The sequence below is a fragment of the Ananas comosus genome, linkage group 12, assembly GCF_001540865.1.
Source record: "Ananas comosus cultivar F153 linkage group 12, ASM154086v1, whole genome shotgun sequence".
NCBI classification, from domain to species: domain Eukaryota; kingdom Viridiplantae; phylum Streptophyta; class Magnoliopsida; order Poales; family Bromeliaceae; genus Ananas; species Ananas comosus.
Genome location: NC_033632.1, coordinates 4,341,382 through 4,365,080, shown reverse-complemented (window position 1 = coordinate 4,365,080; position 23,699 = coordinate 4,341,382). Strand labels below are relative to the sequence as shown.

Genomic DNA, 23,699 nt, shown 5'->3' with positions numbered 1-23,699 from the left:
TTGAAATTTGTTTTCAAGTTCAGGGACTAAATTTATATATATCACACTAAAAGCTAAGAGCTTCGGAACTTATCACTACAAAAAGAGAGACCTCTATCTTAACAGCGACTCCGAAAAGGCGAACCTTAGCCATGAAGCACTTGGTAGAACAGGAATTCCAGGACTTCTGTTGATACACAAAGGTGAATGAGCTTCTGAGCCTCAAAAGTAGTATCTTCGATCTAAACCTTTTGCTCCTGCTTCTGCTGTAGCGTGAAGCTATCAAGAGGATTTTAATCAATACTTTCTCAAACAACTCTTCTGTTATCTTGTAATCGGAGCATTTTGAGGCTTCCTCTCTATACCAACCAAGCTACATCCCGCGATCTTCTTCAACTCCATTTCCTCCATCATCTTCCTCAACTTCTCTGCATCTTCCCACCTGCCATTCTCCGCGTACATGTTCGACAAAATTACATAAAAGGTCACGTCATTATAACCCGACCGGAAGAGCTCTTTTGCCACGGAATCGGCCATCTCGAGCTCCCCATGGATTCTACAAGCACCCAGAAATGCCCCCCAAACACCCGTGTCGGGCTCGATAGGCATACATTTTACGAACTCGTAGGCTTCGACCAATCTCGCTGCGCGGCCCAACATGTCCACAATGCAAGTACAGTGCTCCATTGTTGGAGTGATACCATACTCCTTTCTCATGCTATAGAAATGCTTTAGGCCTTCTTCTACGAGACCCGAGTGGCTACAAGCCGCTAACACCGAAGTGAAAGTGAACGTGTTCGGCCTCACCCCTTCCGCTTTCATCTGTGAGAAGAGTTTCAGTGCTTCCCGCGGAAGCCCATGAGAAGCATAGGCTCTTACCATAGCACTATACGAGACCACGCTTCTCGATCTAAGGTTATCGAAGGCCTCTCTAGCTAAGTCCAACTTCCCACATTTCGAATACATGTCGATTAACACATTACCGACTCTCACATCGGCTTCTAGCCCATTTTTCCTCGCGAGCTCGTGAAGCCATTTTCCAGTGTCGAGAGCTCCCGAAGAAGCGCAAGCGGAAAGCACGCTAACCAATGTCACGGAGTTGAACTTCACCTTCTCCGTAAGCATCGTTCGGAAGAGCTTGATCGCCCTAGTCCCATCGCCGCTTTGCTCGTACAATGCTACCATGGTGTTCCACGAAACCAAACTTCTCACAGACATTCCGTCGAACAGGGACCGTGCAATCTCAATACTCCCGCATTTGCCATGCATTGCGATCAACGCATTCATCATGGAAACATAAGAATCTAATCCCAATTTAATTGCAAACCCATGAATCGATTCCCCTGAATACAATCCTTCCAATCCTTTCAACACAGGGAGAAAACTCACAAGCGTGACCTCGTTAGGCCGTGTGCCCGAAGCAACCATAGACCGAAACAAGCCTGACGCCTTCCCAAAAAGGCAGTTTTGAGCGTACGCGGCAATCATGGCGGTCCAAGAAACGACATTTTTAAACCCCATCTCGCCGAAAACCAGCTCCGAATCGGGAACCTCTCCACTCTGAGAGTACATAGTGACCAAACCGCTCTGCACGAAGTGGTTCCGATCGAACCCGTGCTTAATCGCGTTGCAATGCGCCTCCTTCCCCTCTCGAACCGCCGAGAGCACCGCGCAGGCGCGGATCACAAAGGGGAAAGTGAAGCAATCGGGCGAGAGGCCGATGCCGTGCATGGTTTTATAGAGCAGGGGGACCTGGTCGCAGGGGCCGACGTCGGTGTAGCCGCGGATGAGGGTGTTGTACATGAAGGAGTCTCTGTGGGGGGAATCGTCGAACAGTTGGCGGGCGTAGCGCATGGTGGGGGAGAGGAGGGCGGCGAGAGAGAGGAGTTTGGTGGTTAGGGAGAGGCGGCGGGAGAGGCCGTCGGTGAGGATGCGAGCGTGGAGGAGTTTGAGGGAATGGAGGGAGGAGATGGAGTTTAGGAGGGAGGTGTAGTAGAAGGGGAGGGAGTGGGAGGAGGAGGAGGGGGTTTGGCGGGAGAAATGTGGCGGGAGGGGTTGGGGCATGAGTCGACCGTTGGAGGGTTTCAAATTTGAAAGTTGGGTTAGGGTTTTTGGACCAATTGGATTTGGATTTGAGGGTGGTGGGAATTGGAGATTTTTTATCTATTATTCGCAAGAAAAAAATTGAAACCTACGCTGCAACATTTTTTGATGAAACTTTTCATTGATCTTCTCAAATTACATGTGAATAGCTAATAAAATCTACATGCATAATTGACACTGCTACATTGCGGGGCGGATACACTTAATGGTCCTTTCCCCGCTAAATTCTAATAAACCCCAACAAATATGTGAAATTGCATAAATATCATTTCAGAAAAGGCATGCAGATACCAATTTCATAGGGATTTTTACACAAATTCGTGTATTTGCAGGGGTGTACATGCAGAAGAGAAAAGAGCTTCTCTAATTTTGATAAATATTAATGTATTGCACAGGTTAGATAAAAAAAAAGTACTGCAGGATTAAGCTGATCTGCAATTGTTCGCATCCAGAAGGAACTGCTCGATAAGGCGGTTAACTTGAGCAGCTTTTTCCAACTGCAGCGCGTGTCCGGCGTCTTTGATTATCTCTAACCTCGACTTCTCCCCCAAATGCCTGTTTGAAGAGTAAGAATCGATGAGTTTAAGGTTTTTTAAAAAAATGGCTTTTTTATGGACTGAATTGCAAAAATCCTCTGACATTTTCGCAATTATGATTCTTTTCCCTCCTAGTTTTAAAAATATGTACACTAAACCCCCTCAATATTGATGTAGTTTGTCATTGATAATTAAACAAGTATCTACTAAAGCTCAATAATCTTACAATAAATCTAACTGATTAAGTAGTAAGATTTTTTCAAAAAAGAAAAGAAAAAAAACACTAACAGTGGGCATTTTTGTGAGTTAGGAGATTAGTTCAAGAGAACAGAGAGAACAACACATACTTTTGTAATTTGTGAGCGAGATTGAGTGGAAACACGCGATCTTGATCACCCCAAAGGATCAAAGTTTCCTGGAGAAACAAAGCAGATAACTGCTATTCAGCATTCTAAATATGAGAATTGAGGTGCTCCGAGAAAAAGCAAAATAGATAGTTTTCTCTTTTTCATTTAAATTTCTTTTTTTGTTGGTTTTTGAATACAAGAGTTCATTTAGAATTCGAACAAAATGTGATATCCCAAGAAGCAGTATAATTACACTGCAGCAACTTTCTTGGTAGTAAATGGATATATTTTCTTCCTGAAGTGCAATTAAAATCAAGAAATATAGAAAAGATAGCGGAAATTTCTCTAAGCTGAGTCTTGATTCTCTAATAGTAAAGTTTCTAGTATCATACAATCCTAAAACACAGAATATATAACAAAGATAGTTAAACTCCTTGTAGCTGCTCACTTATCTAATATGAAGTCCTTTTTCGAGTCAAATATCATACGAATGTATGCATGTAATTAAGATTAGGATGAGTAACAACCACAACAAAACATTAGTAAGTCATAATTTATGAAGTTAATTTTTATGCCTCTTTGGCTTCTTTTTTTTAAAAAAAAACTAGAGTAGGTTCTTTGCCCTAAAAACCAAAAGGAAGAAAAAGCAATGATGCATTCGGAAAAAAAAAATTATCTGGAGCTTTTGGCTCTAAAAGCGAAGTCACCAATTTGAATTTCTTGCTTCTATCTCAGCAGAATGCTGTTGGGATATTTCAATAATAAAAGCTGCTATTGCTTATTCGAATTACTCTACTCAGATAGTACTTTTATAGGCGCTCTAGCTAGGCAAAACAAGAACGTAACTAAAGATTGACAGCCGTTTAACCGAAAAAAAGATTATGAAGCAAGAATTGCAACATGGTTAACTAACAAGATGAAGGTGCATGCAACAGAATTGAAATTTTTGGCTCATACCAGAGTAGTTGATCTAAGAATTAGGAATTAATCTTTTCTATTTCTTTGGTTCTTTAGTATGTAAAATATTCACTTGAAAAAGCAAATATATATAAACTGTTACCTGAGTAAGAACTGGGAGGGGGTCCATGCCGGTTCCTTTTTCAAGCAATTCTTTCAATAGTTCCACCCTCTCCTTCCTCTGATCCAAATACATTACCTGCAACATCGTAGTAATTATTATTATTATTATTTTTTTTGAGAAATAGGTAGCGAGTTACCTGCTTCATTCATTAAGCAAAATGAACTAGGCATACAAAGTGGAAGCAGCTTCGGCCTTCGAAAACAAGTAAAAATATATATATATAGTAAGAGGAAGCGAAAAAAGAAAGGGGAAGAGGGAGAAAGCAGAGAAAAGAGAAAAGTAAAAAGTAGAAAACTAAAAATAGATCATAGTAGCTCGTTCTAAGCCTTCGTTAATAGATTAACACGAGTCAGAGACCGGGTAGCGTCAAGGGGTGCTGCTCGGAAAGTGGAGTTGTTTCTATCCGTCCAGACGACCCACCAAATTGCCGACAAAAGGGACAACGTAGCAATTATTGCATCAGCATTCAACATCCAAATAGGAAACTAACACGATCGTCATACTTAAAAAGGTAATATTGCATGGACTTTTAGCTTTTCAGATTTCCTAATTTGTTTTCTATTTTAAATTGAAATGGTCTAATGTAAATTTTACAAAATTCCATTAAGTATCTACCTGCTTTTAATTTTCTCTTATTTATTTCAAGTATAGACGTAAAGTCTCAAAACTAGACGTGAAGAAAAAAGTTGAATATAGATATAAAAATATCATTCTCTGATAGCTTAAACTTTTAAAGACAAATAGTTGTTCATGAAATTTGTTGCAAGATCATGGGTTAAATTTGAAACCTTGCGCAAGATTGTTCCTATAGATTAGCAATCTAATGACTCTGACATCGCCAAAGTTGGCTTGATGCTTGGTTTGTCGCCTTATAATTATTTGCCAGGCTAAGGCCATTAAGAAAAACGTGTATCAACTATAAAACATATAATGTTGGATAATGATTAAAACTTATTGAAAAAAAAAACATATTTTTTATTTTTTCTGCATTATAACTAAAGTGAATTATAAATGTGCACTATGCCACCATGACAGAAACCTAAATGGGGAATCTTAGCACCACTGCTGCTCCCATCCATATACTTAGAGCTTGTTCAAATAATCAAATGGCTAAACCACTGCTATTTAGAGCAGTTGATTGGTATTCTTTTTGCCGGGTTATGAGGTAGTAGGTCCAAACCCTGCTTCAAAAAGGGAAAAAAAAAAATGCATGCAAACTATTTTAAAAATAAAAAATATATATGCATATACTTGAATATGGGCTGTAGGGAATCAAAATACAATCTCATGAAGCCCGAGTAGACTTAGAAATACAGTAGGAAAAGCCCCGATAAGAAGTGTTCAGAACCTTTTTGCTCAGCTCTAATACATAGTATTATTTGATAAAGTACTATTTGAATAATTTCATTAACAAGATATGTTACGTCAAAAATTACTATAATAAATTCTCTTTACAAATACCATTACAGATCTCCCATAATATTGCCTTATGTATTATTAATGTATGGTAATTTTGTATAGTAGTTTGGAGTGCGAATACGAGTCTATCAAAAACCTCCATCACAGATGTCAACACTTCAATAATATATAAAAACAATAAAACTAAGCTACTGTACTATTAATAGCATGATGTCATTGGTACTATTAGATTTTTGACTCTTGGATGAAGGGATGTACAGTTAGGATGATAGTAGTTCCTTAGGATTTGGTGGGTGAGTGAGTGGGTGGTAAAATAGTATGATCTAAGAGATAAAAATGATCAAAGAATAAATTTAACAGTTGAAAATTTAGTAGCACCAAATGCTTGGTAGTATTGATAGCATAGTAGCCGAACTCATATATATATATATATATATATATATAGAATTGTGCTGGTATGCTTATGGAAGCACGGAGGCTCTCCGTGCTTCTAAGTCGTTTTTGATGTTCGCACTTTCGAATCGACGATCGCTCCGTTAGAGTTGATCTAAGAGTATTTGAAGTACCTAGAAAATAATTTTGCGATTTTTCGATATCATTTGCCTAATAATCGAAGGGCTCAAAATCAATAATTTTAACGGCCGTGGTGAGCCGTTGCAAGTTTAACGATGTAGAAATATCCAAATCATATGAATATTTTGATAGAAAATTCTTATATACCATATAAAACAAAGATGAATAACTTTGATCTAAAATTTTAATGCCATATCATCATATTTTATAAGATTTTTATTTTCAGCCGTTGATTTTGAGCACTTCGATCACTACGTAAATGATATTCGAAAAATCGCAAATTTTTATTTTCAAATACTTCAAATACTCTAGATCAAAGTCTAACGGAGCCGATCGTCGATTCGAAATCCGAACATCGAAAACAAAGTGAAAGTACGGAGCCCTCCGTGCTTCTAATAACATCCTAGCCGCTCTCTTCTCTCTCTCTCCCTCTCTTCTCTCTAAATATATATATATATATATATATATAATATAAAGTATATATATATTATATATAATAGAGAGAGAGAGAGGAAAAATGTTTAGTGTGCTATTGAAGCATAGCAGCCACGGACTCTCTACATATATAAAGCATAGGAAAAAAGCTCTCTCTCTGAAGCTTCATAGTAGAAACTTCCAAATTTTTACTAATAATCTACCATTGAATTTGCATAAAAATAGAGGTAGCATTGAATCTATTTCTCTCGAAAGCCACGTCACGTGACGTGTTCACGCTCTATTTATGAATGAAAATTTCTTGGGTACTTCTACTTAAAAAAGGCAAAAAAAAAAAAAAAAAAAAAAAAAGTAAGCAAAATGGGCACTCAATTTTAATGGTACATCCCATCCCATTCCAAAAATCGTGCCAGCGCAGAACAGTGTTGATGCTTTTTCCTCCTACCCGACAGATACTAACGGCCGCTTCACTACATGCATGATGCAACATCCACACACATAAGGATGCAAAAAAGGGTGGGTCTGTTTCTCAAAAAAAAGAAAAAAAAAAAGAGAAAGGGTGGGTCTGGGTGCAGGAGAGTTCCTGCATCTGTCTCTCCGTTTTTTGTGTCGGCATGAATTCAGGACGTGTTAATTTTATTTTTAGGAAAAACTTCAAATATCTTTATTGTGGTTTTATTTTTTTCACTTTAGTATTTTGTGGTTTAAAGTGTATTAAATTAGTATCCTGTGGTTTCTCACTTTATCACTTTAGTAATTTATGATTTAAAGTGTATCAAGTTAGTACTCTGTAGTTTCGCACTTTATCACTTTAGTATCCTATGGTTTAAAACCACAGAGTACTAACTTGATATAAAAATAAAACCACAACGTACTAACTTGATACAAAAATAAAACCACAGAGTACTAACTTGATACATTTTAAACCACTGGGTACTAAAATGATAAAGTGAGAAACTACATGGTACTAACTTGATATATTTTAAACCACAGGATACTAAAATAAAAAAGTGCGAAACCACACGAGGGTTTTTTGAAGTTTTCCTTTATTTTCATTTTTGATTCCTAGTTATTGCTTCATTTAGGGTGGATCGGGACGAAAGCAAATCAAAAAAAAGAAAAAATTTTCTGTCTCCTACCTCCTGCTCCAGTTACATGGTGGATCAGAACAGTTTCAGGATGAATTATTTTTCTACTTATTTTTCTACTATTTTTTTTAACTTACCGTTTACGGATCGGGACGAAAACTCAATGATTCCCTGATATGAAAACGAGAAAGCGAGACGAAACGAGAAGGCCTACAATGTGGCACTTATGTAAGTGGTCCCCTGTTGTATCAATCGACACATAGGGGCTTCTCAGTAAAAACAAAAAAAAACAAAAAAACCACAAAACAAACAAAAACAAAAATATTTTAAAAAATAATAAATAACTAAATAAATAAATAAATAAAAAGTGCACTTGGCCTTCGTTGGGGCAGCAGCATGCGATCCAAAAGCCGGGCCTAAACATAAAAACTCAAATAAACCGAGTCAATGAGCCAATTTGATTTTACGCTATACATATAGTTTAAAGGTAAAAATATATATAATTTATTTGAACTATAGACTTGGTTTGGCTATTCAACCTTTCACAATTTTGATTTCACCGTCTAACTTTTCAGTTTGTTTGATTTCAGCCAATCAACGGTACTTTGAGTTTAAAATTTGAATGTGGCATTTATTTTTACAGATAAGTTAATATATTTTATACAATTCTCATAATTATAAATTTATTGAAACAAATAATTATCTTGCATTTTGAAGTCAAAATATTATTACCTTATTTAAAATCAAATAAATTGAAAAGTTACGTAATAAAATCTTTAAGGGTTAATTTCATACAGATCCCTACAAATATAGTGAATTACAAATATATTCCTATAAAGTTCAACTTTTATATATTGTCATTGTAAAAATTTTAATGATTTCAAATATATTTTTCTAATTTGTTACCGTTAAAGTATTGTTTATTTTATAAGTACCATCTTACTATCACAAATATATTCCAACTGTTAATTCAAGAGGAGTAAAAAAGTTAATTCACCTTATTAATTAACAATGTTTAAGTATTTAACCTATCGTTAACTAAATTTTTCTAACGGATTCTAACGACAGGGACATATTTAAAAACATTAAGATTTTTATAGGGATAACATGTAAAAGTTAAACTTATAGAAATATATTCGCAATTTACTACATTTTATGCAATTAACCCATTGATTTTGTTAATATTAGCGTAAAATCAAGACCCAATTTTCAATTGGATCCAAATCCGAATACAATACGTTGTTTGTACGTAATTCACATCCGAATCAGATCCGGACATAATAAATATATTTATTCCTAATGATCGTGCGAAAGAATTTCCAACGTGCAAATTATAAATTGTAATAAAAATATATTTTTTAATATGATTATTATTTAGATAGTACTGGATTAAATAAAATCCCTATTTCGGAAACGGTTGAATATTATTCTTAATGAGAACTTTATTTATTTATTTATTTTCTACTAGTTCTACTGTGTTTGGCTGGGCTAGACTTAGTTAAAGTAAAATTTATTATTATTATTTTTATTCTACTTTTCAACCATAATGGTCAAACAGTAGGAATGCCGATGAGTGCGGATACCCAAAATATATACGAATTCAAATCTAAATCCAAATCTAATCAAGCTAAATATACTGAATGCTAAACAGATATAATTTAGAATATGAATATAAAAAAAAAAAATCTAACATATTCAAGTTCGAATATAAATTTTGCATATATCTAATCCAAACCTGAACTTGACGCAAATCCGAATAGATTTTATATTATATAATATATATGAACATTTAATACAGTACTCAAATTTCTATTTTAAAATTTTAACTTTTAATATGATATATTTTAAAATATAGTAAAGCAAAAATAATTATTTTAAATTTAAATTTTGAATTTTTGGTCGGATTCGGATTAGGATATAAATGTTTAAAATTTATCAATTTCGGGTTCAAGTTTGAATTTCGGGTTCAGATTCAGATTTTGCACCGAATCCGAGCGTTGACATCCCTACTAAATTAAGCGAGGGGGACAACAAAAATAAATAAGAAATATAATATTATTTCCATCTAGCAACTTACGTTAGATTGCAAATAATATATAAAAAAATAGTAGTTTAAGATCATTGATCCGAATCTTAAAGCCACAGCTGGCGGACAACTCCCACAGTTGTCGTGGCAACCCATACGTCCAACCAAACACTTATTTTTTTATTATTTAAAACTATATCATATTAAAATATAAAATATTATTAGTATAAACTATAATATAAAATAGTTAAAAATGTATAGAACTAATAAAAATTGTAAATCATTTTGAATCTGTTATCCAACTTTTGAAAATTTTATTTTTGCTATCCAATCTTTTAATTTGTTTGATTTGAGTTAATTGATAATACTTTGACATCAAAATATAAAGTTTAATATAAACAAACTACTTACTTTAATAAATTAATTAATAATTACGAGAATTGGATGAAATATATTAACTAAACTTGTAAAAATAAACAACGTATTTAAATTTTAAAATAAAGGTATTATCGGCCGACTCAAATCAAAAAATTAAAATATTATATAGTAAAATTTAAAATTTTAAAAATTTGAATAGTCGATTCAAAATGATCTGCACTTTAAATAAATGTCCCACTTTTTTATCTATAAAATAATGATAGTACTAAATATAATAGTGAAGTTGATACCACCATCCACCGCCAAAAATAAAATTTTTTATATGTTGGGAGTGGTCGTCCAAGACAATATATTTATAAATAAAATTTCAATTATATAAAATCAAATAAATTATTATTTATAAAATAAATTATTTGTAACTATAATGCAAAGTATTATATTTAATTAAATAAAATATATAAAATAATAATTGTAAATATTTTTACCTATATTATTACTAGGGATTCAAATGGATCCGGATTGGTGAAGCTTCCGCCCTAATCCGTCCCGAATGAGACAGTAAGTAGGAACAAAAAAATATAAAAAAATATAACTCGTCCTGAATCCGTCCCGTTCCGCTAAGTAAATAGAGCGGGAGGCGGGAGACTCTTTTCTTCCTTCAATCCGTTCCAATCCGTCAAAAATACGCTCCCGCCCTGAGGAGATAAGTAAGAGCAAAATAAAATAAAAAATAATCCGTTTTGAATATGTGCCGTTCCGACAAAAAATGAACCCTTCCGCCTCCGAATCTGTCGGGTTTGCATCCCTAATTACTATGTATATATTTATTTATAATTTATATCTAATCAATCAGTGAATAGAAAATCAGCACTTTGCTTTGTGGAGGGACCTGGACCTGCCAAGTGCCAACATTACTCTCTAGTCGCTTACAAGCGTGGCTACTGGAAATGAAATTATAACCAAACCTTTATTAATAATGTAACGCGTGAAATTGACCCTCTTGTGACTTGTGAGTCGTATATTTTATTATTATTTAATAGTAAATAAATAATATAATATATTGGCTAAAATAGTGATTTAAACCCACAAACTCCCAATATAATTCTAGGTCTACTATATATAACCAGGTGATTTCGATATAAGTAATCAAAGAAAAGTGAGCTTGCACATTTTTTTAGGATAAAAAATATATAAAATTTGTCAGAATTATAAATTATTTTAATTTAACTATTCATTATTTTAAAATTTTAATATTAGAATTCAATCATTTAATTTGTTTGATTTAAGTTATTTCGTAATTTGTTTAATATAAAATTTAAGCCGATTATTTTTTTTATATAAATTACATAAAATATATTAATTAAATTTATAAAAAAATAAATAACATATTTTAATTTTAAAATTAAATAGTCACAAACTAACTCAAATTAAATAAATTAAAATATTAAATGGTAAAAAAAAAAAAAAGATAGTTAAACTAAACAGTAAGTTGTAACGCCCTACTTACCGAAACTAGTTATTTCAGGAATAGGGTTAAGTTCAGAATTAAGATGGGGTTAGAATATTTTTTGTGTTTGATTGGGAGTTGGAGTTAGTTCAGCATAGTAAAAAATAGAGTTTAGTTGGAGTAGGTGGGATCATAGTTAGTTATTTCGGATTCGGCAAAAATTCGGTACGGGTATAATTCGGATAAAATTCGTCTTCTAATTTTTAAATTCGTTGAAAAATACGGCTAAAAAACGGATTTGTCAATTATTCGGATACGTGATTTATACGGATATTATACGTTCACCAATTAAAAATTCGGGATCAACAATTCGGCTATATATTGAACATATAATAATTAATATACTACATATATTATTATTATAATTTTTATATATAGATTAAACATATTCATATATTAATAATAAACATATATTAATAATATATAAGATTTATATATTTAAAAATATAAATATATAATTACCAAATTTATAAATAAAATATTATATAAATATTTCTATATAAAAATAAAATAATCTATAAAATAAATAAATATATATTTATAAATAAAAATATATATATATAATGCTATATATAATACATAAATATATTATATAAATAAAATTATATATATATATATNGGATCCGCCGCCGCGGCCCTTGCTCCCGACGCCGGCGAGGGCTGCGGAGGACGATGACGACGCGAGCGGCGAACGACGCGAGCGGTGACGAGAGTGGCGAACGACGGGAGCGGCGACGACACTACACTCGGCCACGAGTCCGCGACCGCCGTCTCCGATTTTTTGGGCGAATTATTGGCGAATCGCGAATAATTATTTTTAACGAAGAAATCGCGTTTTTTTTGAATTTTTCGAAAAAATACGGGACGCCCCGTTTAATTCGTATATTAAAGAGTACGCGAATAATTCGCGTATTAAACGCGAATTAACTAACTAAGGGTGGGATAAGAATAATAGTGGGCTATTATGAATAAAAAATAATATTTGGTTGGGGTTTGGTGGGTTAGTTAATCCCACCCAAAATGGACTATCTCAGGTTAGGTGGGGTTAGCTAACCCCACCTATTTTTGAGGATGTTCGGAAATAATATGGGGGTTAAGAGATTATTCCACCCCCTTAATCCCCATCCAAACAAAAAAGAATCACTCATCTTAGAACTGTTCTAGCCTTAGAGCGCTTAGTTTTTGGGCCTAACCACTGCTCAAAATATTATAATCGGATTAAGAGTTTTACTTCTATTATATCTTAATATATAACTATTTTGGATCCCACATTCTCTCCTCTTTAAGTCTTGACGTCCTCGCTTCACAAATATCAGGTGACACTCGTCTTGTTGGCTTTAACCAACCTTGTGGGGTCCTAGATGTGAGACTTGTCTCCCTACCTATAATCGATCTTGTGAGAGAGCCGTACTTTACCCACAATAGTCATCCGAATGAAAGTATTGCTCTTTCCGCTGTTATAAGCTGACCCGAGACTTATCTCACACTTTCGACAGGTAATTGACTCATATACCATCCGTGACGTCTCTTTTTAAGAAATCATTCATCCTAAAACTACTTTAATTTTATCACGCACTCTCTCAAATTTTTGAATCTAATCATCATCTAAAATATTATAGCCAAATTAAAAATTTTAATCATAATATATCTTATATATAAAACTATCTGCAGTCTCACAAAAATCCTGCGCCGGTGAAACAAAGCATGCTGCAGAAGAGAACAAAACAACAAGCTCGTGAACGTGGGAGAAAGTGGCAGAGAAAGTGTTGAGGGGACAAAAACAAAAGACACTATAATTTTGTGAGAGACAAAAATCTGAAGAAAATTTGTTCCCTTCACCCTGGAAAGAAAAATGCTACATATAAATTTTCCATCTTACTGATTTTAAGATACGTAATTTTTTTTAAAAAAAAATACTTACTTATTAAAAATTTAGTATTAAAAAAAATTAATAAGACGTAAATATATGGTATTTGGATGCAAAATTTACGGTTACTCTACAGAAATGCAAGAGTGAAAAAAAAAAACCAGTATTTGGATGTAAAATTTACGGTTACTCTACAGAAATGAACGAATGGAAAAACAGAAAAGGAATCCTCACATGCTCTTCGATCACTCTTTTACGGTTTATTCCATTTTTAAAAAAATTTTAGTATTAAATAAAAGGATAAACTTCAATTTATTTTTGTGTTTTAGAAAATTTTTAAGTTTGCCGTTTTAATATTTTGTATTTTTATTTTTATTTTTACTTAAAATATTTACTATCAAATAGTATTATAAATAAATTTTTAATAATCATTTATAGTTAAATATTATTTTTTAAACTAAAATATGATAAAATAAAAATAAGTTAAATCACATGATAATCAAGTATAATTTTTTAAGCAGTCAAACCAAAGCGAATTAAAGTTTACCCTCAAACAAAAACATAATAAAACTAATATAATATTGTGTAGAGCTTTTATACTTCCAAACGCATTAAAAAAATTGGCGTTTTTGACCTTTGAATAAAAAGTTGTAAGATTAAAATAATAGTTGTTCCTATGGTTTAGTGATCTTTTTAGGAAATTAATATTAATACTAAAAATTAGAAATTCTTAAAAAAAAGGTTAATTTCAAATACCACTATTGTGGTTTTGCACGTTCTCACCTTAGTATCCTATGATCTAAAATATATTAATTTAGTATCCTGTAATTTTATTTTTTTCTCTTTTCGTCAACTGCTCCATTAAAATTTCGTTAAATTATATACAAAAAAACTCCAGATATCTTACTTAGGTTTATCGAATATTCGGTTTAGTATTTTTTAGTTTTAATTTTGTCACTAATTTAACGAAAAAATTTTAGTAAAAAATAACAATTTAAATCAGAGGATAAAAATTAAAAAAGTACAAAACTATAGTAATGGTATTTTAAATTTTTCTAAAAAGAGAAAAAAAAAATTCTATAGTTGGACTCTATTCAATAGTGTTTAGAAGAAGGTCCCGTAAGATTACGATGAAAAGGTGACACTAAAAATAGGAGTCGCTCAAAAGTAAAAAATTTTTTAAAAATTAAAAGAAATAGAACAGGTTTGAGCGTGAGATTTTTTTTTTGAGAAATAGATAGCACGCTATCTGCTTCGTTTATTTTATTTAGAAATAAACTTAGCTGAAAATGTGAATCAACTAGAATTCAAACTTGGATCTCGAATACCAACCACCAAGCACTTTGCCGTTTGAACGTGAGATCGTTCTATGGATGATGCAGTTCGGTTCACTTTCAGTTCGCTTTAATATTCGCGCGTAAGATTCAGAAGATGTACTGCGGCGAGAATGGAAGGGAGAGAGGGTAACGATAGGAACCTGGATGAAGTCGCGGAGGAGGAAGTCGGGGACCCACTTGGGGGGGCGGTGCATGGACCGGCGGAGGAGCGTGCGCAGGTCCTCGGGGCGCTGAGGGAGCAGCACCTCGCTCACGTCCCTCCCCTCCCTCCGGGCGAGCTCCCCCCTCTCCTCCGCCCCCGCGCACACCCCCGCCGACAAAATCACCACCCTCTCCACCGCCCCCTCCCCCGCCAACCTGTACGCCACGAACCCCCCGTAGCTGATCCCCACCACCGCGTATCGCCCCACCCCGAGCCGCGCCATCGCCTCCGCCACGCACCTCGCTTGCTCCGCCACCGATCGAGAATCAGGGGTTTCCGATTCCGATTCAGATCCGGGTTTGGATCGGCCGAAGAAGAGGAGATCGGGGACGTAGAGGTCGAAGGAGCGGGAGAGGGGCCCGATCTGGCGCTCCCACTGCCACTTGGCGTTGCCGCCGAAGCCGTGGACGAGGACGAGCGCGGGGCGGGGGGGGCGGAGGCGGCGGAGGAGCGGGGAGGGGATCCAGAGGTGGAGCGACGGGGCGGAGGGGCCGGCGCCGAGGGGGACGGAGCGGGGGACGAGGTGGTGGCGGAGGAAGAGGAGGGAGAGGAGCGCGTCGCGGAGCGCCACGAGCGAGAGGAGGCGCCGCGCTCGGCGGAGGAGGAGGTGGCGGAGGCGGAGGAGGAGCAGGGCCACGACCACGCGCCCCGATCGGAGGATCTCCATCCCCCAACCCCCCACCCAAATGCCGAGGTACGCGCACTACAAATTAGGGTTAGGGTTAGGGTTTGGGGATTCGATCCTCTGAGCGTCGGGGGTGAAGTGGGGGAACACGCGCGATCGGGGGAAGCGGCGGAGTGCTTTTCCCTTCCGACGCGCCGTGTTTTCGTTTGTGTGTGTGGAGGCGCTTATAAATAGGGCGAAATGTAAGCTTAGCCCCCCGACCGATTCCAATTTCGCAATTTGGTCCCATCGCTTCACGCGTAAAACATTACATATAAAACCCTTTCCTTAATTTCCAACTCTCACGTGCACGTTAAACAAGCAGAGTACATAGTGTCATTTTATTAGAAATTAACTTTTCTAATTTTTTAAATTTTAAAATTAATAATTTTTATGAACTACTATAAAGTGAATTTTAAACTACGTGATCACTATGAATTTTAGATTTTATTTTATGGTACCGATCACCTGTGGTTCTAATACATTATCATTTAAAATGACGATTAAATGGACAATTTTATGAACCGCCAAATATATTTAAACTTTATATGAAACTTCACTCACGAAATATTAAGAGGAAAAAAAAAATCAACTTGTGTCATAAAATAATATTATTAGCCCTCACCAATTACAAAACTTACTTTAGTTTGTGTTAAATATAATTAAATTTTAAATAATAATATAATTAAAATGTTCTTTCGTAGTGAAATTAAGTTTTTTTCTTTTTTCTTTTCATGGTTAAGAATTAAGAGAAAATAAAGTGCTCGAATTTTTAATTTTTCTTTTTTCTTTTTTTTTTTCTATAATTTTGTTTTGTCACCCTCTCTGCCAACAGCCACAGTGTCAGCGACGACGCCGCTAAGGACCTCCGCTCCGAGCCTGTAGCGCCGCAGTGACTTCCACGGTGTCGACGTCGGCACCGGCGAAAATGCATCGTCGTCGGAGGCGACAGAGAATGAGAGAGAGGGAGAGATGAGAAGGGTGGGGAAGGACGAGAGAGGCGTCGTCGTCGGAGATGGTGGAGAAGAGTCGGAGAAGAAAAAAAAAGAAAAAAGCAAAAAAAAAAAAAAGTCGCGGCGCGGCTTTGGCGGGGTTGGAGGCAAGGAAGGTGAGGGGTGCGTGGACGAGGGCAAGGGCGAGGGCGAGGGCGAGAGAATGAGGGTGAGAGACGAGACGGACCGTTTCTGCCTCCGCTCCGCCTCCACTCTGCCGGCGAGAAAAAAAAAAGAACGAGAAAAACGAAGAAGAGAGAGAAAAAAGAAAGAGAAAAAGTAATAAGGGTATTTTAGTCAGTTTGCTGAAAAAGCGGACCGAATTTGCAAAAACGAAAAAGATGGCCCGGTTTTGCAAAAGCCCAAAATAAGTGAATTTTTTATGCAAATTGGCCTTAAAAAAAAAAGTTAAACCACATAGGGCAAATTGTAGTTTACTCCATAAACAATTTTAAATACATAAGGAACAAACTGCAATTTACGGATAGTGCAGGGACTACTCACATATTTTACTTGATTAAATGGAAAATGATATCCATTTAAACTACATGATCACTATAAATTTTAAATTGTTTAGATTTTATTTTATGATACTCATCACCATTGGTTCTAATACATAATCATTTAAAATTACCAGTAAATGGACAATTTTATGAACCGCCAAATGTATTTAAACTTTATATGAAACTTTACTCACCAAATATTAAGAAAAAAAAAAAAGTTGACTAACGTACTAATTACGTACGAAAATAAATAAAATATTTTTTTGTCGTTATTTTTTTTTTTATCGTCCACGTAGTACAATCTAACTGTAATTCCAAAGGGTCATATCAATATGAGTGGCATAAAAATCACGTTCATTTGATGGAATGTGCGCAAATTAAATGATCATGTTATAAAAAAATAATAAAAGTTTTATATAGTTGAAAAATATAGAGTCAGTTTTAATTAATGCTTTCAATAGCGCACGAATAGAACATATAACCAACTTTTTAGTATTTAGATACAATAATACTACTGCACCCACCGCGAAATGCATATCCAAGAGTTGAAAATTTGGTATTAAGTACTATTAATGTGCTATTAGAAATAGTCCGACTAGATTTTAAAATATATATTTTTGATAAAAATGTATAAAATTTATCTGAATTATGGATTGTGGATGATTTTAAGTCAGTTATTTGGCCTTTCAAAATTTTAATTTTACTGTTCCACCTTTCTACTTCTAGCTACTATAAATTTATTAAATTAGTAATCAGTTTAAATTTTGAAACTAAACTGTCGTTGACTAACTTAAATTAAGCAAATAGAAAGGTGGGATAATAAAGCCAAAATTTTAAAATATTTGATATATAGTCGACTCAAAAGGATTTATAATTTATAGGAAAAACTTCAAATATTATTACTGTGATTTCGTATTTTTTTATTTTAGTATCCTATGGTTTAAAGTATATCAATTCAGTACTTCGTAGTTTCTTTTTCTCTTTTTATTATTTCCCCCACTATTTTTTTTATTAAATTAGTGACAAAGCTAAAACTAAATGATATTAAAATAAATATTCGATAAACTTAGGTGGGATATCTGAAGTTTTTTATATATAATTTAACAAAATATTAACGGAGGGAGCTGACGAAAGAAGAAAAATAAAACTACAGGATACTAAATTGATACAATTAAAACTATAAAAATGATATTTGAATTTTATCCTAATTTATATAAGGCCAATAACTTAATGCACGTTTCCACCTATATTTGTGTTTTCAAAAGATTTATTAATTAAAATATTCTCGTTTTGAGACCACAACAATGTCTTTCTCAGTGAGAGATGATGGAATAGAGGTCGTGATATAAATGCCATGCACGCCCGTGTTGAATAAGTCATGCAAAGTTGATGATAGTTAGGCTCAGAGCGAGAGGAGGAATTCTATACTGTCACATTTATACCATGTCAACAATAACAAATTAATTATATTTTTTTTCTTTTTAAATAAAAATATAATAAAAATATTTTTTTTATAATCATGATGGAATATATACCTCTAAAAAAAATATTTAATTAGCTTGTTACACTATGTCACCAATATACCAGTTGCATTCTAAAATTTTTTTTTTAAGAGAGAGAGAGAGAGAGCACTTAAACTTCGCCAACGCAGTGAATCAATCACATCCTATTAATTAAAGAGCTCCAATCATCCAAATATTATATTACATGTTATCACTCATATATAATATATATATATATATATATATATATATATATATATATATATATATATATATATATTATATATATATATATATATATATAATGAGGCTACTATGCTATCGAAAGTACAGAGCCTTCCATACTTCCAGCTCATTTTCATGTGCGACTTTCGAATCGTCGATCGGCTCGTTAAACTTGATTTAGAGTATTTGAAATATCTAGAAATAAAGTTTTTGATTTTACGATATCATTTGCCTATGAAGCGAAAGGAGCCTCAAAATCAAACGACTGAAATAAAAATCTTACAAAATGTGATAATATGATATTAAAATTTTTAAATCAAGATTATTGATCTTTTTTTATATAGTTAAAGATTTTCTATCAAAATTTCACGTGATTTGGATGTTTTACAGCCGTTAAACTTCGCAAAACGGCTCACTGAACGAACCATTAAATTTGTTGATTTAAGCCCATTCGATTTCACTGCAAATTGATATCGAAAAATAAATTCATTTTCTAGTATACTCACACATACTCTAGATTCTAAGATTTAACGAAAGCCACGACGATTGAAAGTCCACAAATCGAAAACGAGCTGGAAGCACGAATATAAGAGTGAGGCTACTATGCTATCGGAAGCACGGAGCCTTCCACTGCTTCCGCTCGTTTTCATGTTCGACTTTCGGAGATCGTGATCGCTCCGTTAAATCTGATCTAGAGTATTTTGAGTATCTAGAAAATGAATTTTATTATTTTTCGATATCATTTGCCTAGTAATCGAATGGGCTTAAAATCAACAAATTTCAATGGCCGTAGTGAGCCGTTTGCAAGTTTAACGGTGTAGAAACATCCAAATCACGTGAAATTTTGATAGAAAATTCTTTATACTATATAAAAAAAGATCAATATCTTTGATTTAAAATTTTAATATCATATTATCACATTTTGTAAGATTTTTATTTTCAGCCGTTGATTTTGAGCCCCTTCGTTCACTAGGCAAATGATATGGTAAAATCAAAAAATTTATTTTCTAGATATTTCAAATACTCTAAATCAAGTTTAACGGAGCCGATCGACGATTCGAAAGTCGCAACATGAAAAATGAGCTGGTACTCTAAATCAAGTTTAACGGAGCCGATCGATGATTCGAAAATCGCAACATCGAAAATGAGCTGGAAGCACGGAAGGCTCCGTGCTTCCGATAAACCCTAAACCCTAAACCCTAAACCCTAAACCCTAAAGCACGGAAGGCTCCGTGCTTCCGATAGCATAGTAGCCTCACTCATATATATATATATATATATATATACACACTCACTCATTCATATAAAAAAAAATTAAGAAAAATTAAGAGTCTAGTTGAATTTTTTGACTTGAGTGCTTCAATCAAATCAATTCTGATATAACGCTAGCTTTAATTAAGAAATCGAAACCAATTCAACAAAAAATTAAGTTATAAGAAAAGAAAATGATGCGCATGTGACTGCTTATTCGAAATCCTAGTTTTGTGATACGGCGTTAGAGAACTCGATTTAGCTAAAAAAACTAAAGCTTTATCACCTCAACTATATATGTGCTAGATTTATCATCATCGTTTTTAAACTAGTTCCAACCAATACTTTTTTTTTTTCTCTATATAGCTAGTGGTACGTACAAATTAAGTGTTGGATATTATTAATTAGGCCCATGTGGGAGTTTGAAGTGAATCTCATTAATAATGTTGATGCTACTTAATACCAAAATTAATTAGGTCTTTGGCTTTTGGATCTATGATTGATGTAAACCCAAGATTGTTGCCTAGTTTTTATAGAGACATAAGATTTAGCAAGTTTAATGCTAATATATAATATTGTCCCAGTGTAATCCTAGCATTTATTGGGCATGCACCAATTTTATGAGCCAAATAAACAAGATAAATTCGATTAACCCATTGTCACCTGTGACTATATATATATATATATATATATATATATATATATATATATATATATATATATATATATGGGAATAAATACTGATGAAGCAGCTAATTACCGACCGTCCCTAGAGCAAGTGACAAAGGGTTTGGTGGTTGGCATCCGAGATCTAAGTTCGAATCCTAGTTGATTCACATTTACAGTTAAGTTTATTTCTAAATGAAATAAACGAAGCGGGTAGCGTGCTACCTATCTCTAAAAAAAAAAAAAAAAAGACGATTACAATTAGGGGTGAAAAACTCGGATTTTTAATAAAATTATTTTCGCAGCCATATTTTTCTTCATATACAAATTTGGGTCCGAATGTATGTCGGTACTAAATTTTCATTACCATACCTGTTTAAAACATATTCGAATTCAGATGTGAGTTGGATTTGTATCTGAATAATGATATATTCTATATGCATATGTAAAAATATACTAAGATTAATTAGAGTAAACGTGACACTCCAGAATTTCGAATAATTCTATATATAAGATATAATATGATTAAACCTCTTAATCCGACTATAAATTTTGAGTGGCAGCCATGTCCAAGAAGTTAAGATGGGTTAAGCATGCTAGAAATAGAATAGTTTTCGATTAGATGACCCCCTAAAAAATGGGGCGCCGCCACAGCAAATAAGAAATACAATGTAATTAAAAGTTTACACCCATGTTCAAATTTCGCATACTTATATTTTGTTTAATAAATTTTAATATTTTAACAAATATAAAAATAATTTTAAAATAAAATTCATAGTAAAATTAATAAAAAATATTTAGAAAACTATTTTATCCTCCTAAGATGTAGTATTCTTGGTTTGAGTTCGTGAAGGTAGGATGGTCATTTTTGTGGTAGATAAGGATTCTACCTACCCCTATGCTTATCAACTCTATTTATGAGTACACATATCAACTTAATTAGCTGAAGAATTTCACTTCTCTAATTTTCTCTCTCTCTAGCTTGAGCCATACATGGCGGAGGTCACGGTTGGAGTTTGGATCGACGTTGACTTCGCGCCGGAGAGGCGGTTCAGCCTACGTGTGTCGTGTAGCGTCGTTGGAGGCCGGGAGAGCGCAGAATTTCTTCTCCTATCGACTTTTGCCGTTGGGGATTAGCATTCGAGGTGGATTAATGTTATACTTACCGGATTATACGGATTTTCTTCTAATTCTATCCATTGACAGCATGTGTTTTTAGCTCTGTTTAGTATATTTAGTAGCTCGATTTTTGGATTTGCATGCTTTTAAATCTGAATTGGAGTTTAAAATATTAGCTAAATTATACATGTTGGACTTAGAATTGAATTAGGAGAAAACTATCGATTCTATACCGTCATATTCTGAAACTACCAGATTTAGCTCTAGGAGCCGTAGTTTATTTGTATCGCCGCAGTTTGTAGGCGGTGGATATCCAGAATAGTGTAGAATGCATTTACGCTCCTGCTGGGATGTCGAGCTTATTTTTACAGTAGTGTTTAGCTTGTTCCGGACTGTCGGGTGCCATGGAGATTGACGGTGGACCCAGTTTGCTGTTTTTGCATCAGATTGTGCCGAGAGCACGTGAGTTTTGATAGTTTGACCATTTTGTTTTGACTATAGCCTGTGAAAGTCTGATTGAGCTCGATAGAGACACACTTGCATACTCGGTTGGGTAGCGCCCACGAGTGCCACTCCGGAGTTTGGCTTAGTGTTTTTGCGTTGATGTCGGTTTGTCCTGTTTGAACTTGCTTTCCACTGACGACCTAGCGTAGTGGCAGACGACCTAGCGTGGTGGCAGTTATTGTAGTTTCGACAGGCAGGACGGGTGTATTCACAGTTCCTAGTGAGATTAGGTCAGATATTGCATTATTCTGCAAATAGTTAGTGTTGAATTATGATAGTATAGTGACATATACCTATAGATTGTTTCCAGTTTCTTTACTATCAGTAAAATTTCATTCTGTAGAGTTAGTGGGCGAGCCGTTGAGGTCAATAATGGTACCCACTGAGGACTACTTCTTTTTGCAGTAATTCTCACACCCAGTTGGTGACTTTTTGCTGAGCCTTCTGTTACGGCTGCTGCTACTGCTGAGACTGATCGTGGAAAGGGTATTGCGAGTTAGAGCTCTTCCAGTTTTGCTGCAGAGCTAGAGGAGTACCAGCTACAGATAGTTGTAATTTTTGGGTTCTTTTACTTACAGATATTATAACATGCTGGAGCGAGTATTTTTGTATCTGGATACTATATATGTATGTATGTTGAACCGGTGTTATTTATATATGCTTTAGTTTTAGCAGCTCTATACTACTTGTTGTAATGTTGTATGATTACAGCTACAGATACATCTTTCGCTTCGTATACAGAAAAAATTTCTATATATACGACGGGTCTGTTAACGTGCCAGGAAAAATAAGTAATCCGGGGCGTGACATAAGATATAAATTATCATTCCTCTTATCTCGATAAAAATAGTCAAGTTTTTAAGAAATCATATTCGCATCCACATTCTTTTTTATTTTTTCTCGAATTTGAATTTGGATACAAATATCGGTCTAATGCTAAATTTTTGACATTCATACTCGCTTCCTATCGAATCTGGTGTCGGATTCGAACAGAGTTTATCCTAACCACTTTCACCCCTAATTATAATCCAACTAATCAAAAGAATAATTTACCTTCATATATGATAAACCGAGCAAAGCAGGATCATTTAAGTAAATTACTAATTATAGCTAGTAGCATATAGTTGAGTCTTTACATTTATTTATGAAGGGGCAATTGCTTATATACTCCTGAAAAATTTTTCACTTTTCAATTTACCCCTCTTAGAAGGCTAATATTGAAAATATTCTTTCTACGTTCCAACCTATTTCTAATATACATCTAGAGTTAAAATCTGTTAATGAACTATGTTATCTCTGTAAAATTACTATTTTGCCCTTTCAAATTTACTCCTCCACCATCACTGACTTTCTTATTTGCAAAGTCAGAGACACAAAAAGTATTTTGACTTTTGA

At 34.3% G+C, this 23,699-nt stretch overlaps 2 protein-coding genes across 2 annotated transcripts; both read right to left on the bottom strand.

The window, feature by feature from the left end:
* On the bottom strand, positions 7 to 2,055 carry LOC109718083 (pentatricopeptide repeat-containing protein At3g12770-like). The gene has a single exon (XM_020244098.1). It carries the CDS (start codon positions 2,041 to 2,043, stop codon positions 304 to 306), a length of 1,740 nt encoding a protein of 579 aa, XP_020099687.1. The 5' UTR covers positions 2,044 to 2,055; the 3' UTR covers positions 7 to 303.
* On the bottom strand, positions 2,328 to 15,688 carry LOC109718085 (2-hydroxy-6-oxononadienedioate/2-hydroxy-6-oxononatrienedioate hydrolase-like). The gene is made up of 4 exons (XM_020244099.1): positions 14,817 to 15,688; positions 4,026 to 4,121; positions 2,966 to 3,033; positions 2,328 to 2,637 (listed from the first exon to the last, which is right to left on the bottom strand). Exons 1-4 carry the CDS (start codon positions 15,543 to 15,545, stop codon positions 2,505 to 2,507), a joined length of 1,026 nt encoding a protein of 341 aa, XP_020099688.1. The 5' UTR covers positions 15,546 to 15,688; the 3' UTR covers positions 2,328 to 2,504.

Bases quoted from the DNA above. Each gene is read 5' to 3' on its own strand.
- LOC109718083 (XM_020244098.1), bottom strand. From the start codon at position 2,043: ATGCCCCAACCCCTCCCGCCACATTTCTCCCGCCAAACCCCCTCCTCC.
- LOC109718085 (XM_020244099.1), bottom strand. From the start codon at position 15,545: ATGGAGATCCTCCGATCGGGGCGCGTGGTCGTGGCCCTGCTCCTCCTC. The intron at 3,034-4,025 runs GTAACAGTTTAT...TTGTTTCTCCAG, and splicing joins CCCTCCCAGTTCTTACTCAG to GAAACTTTGATCCTTTGGGG. The intron at 2,638-2,965 runs GTATGTGTTGTT...CTCTTCAAACAG, and splicing joins CTCGCTCACAAATTACAAAA to GCATTTGGGGGAGAAGTCGA.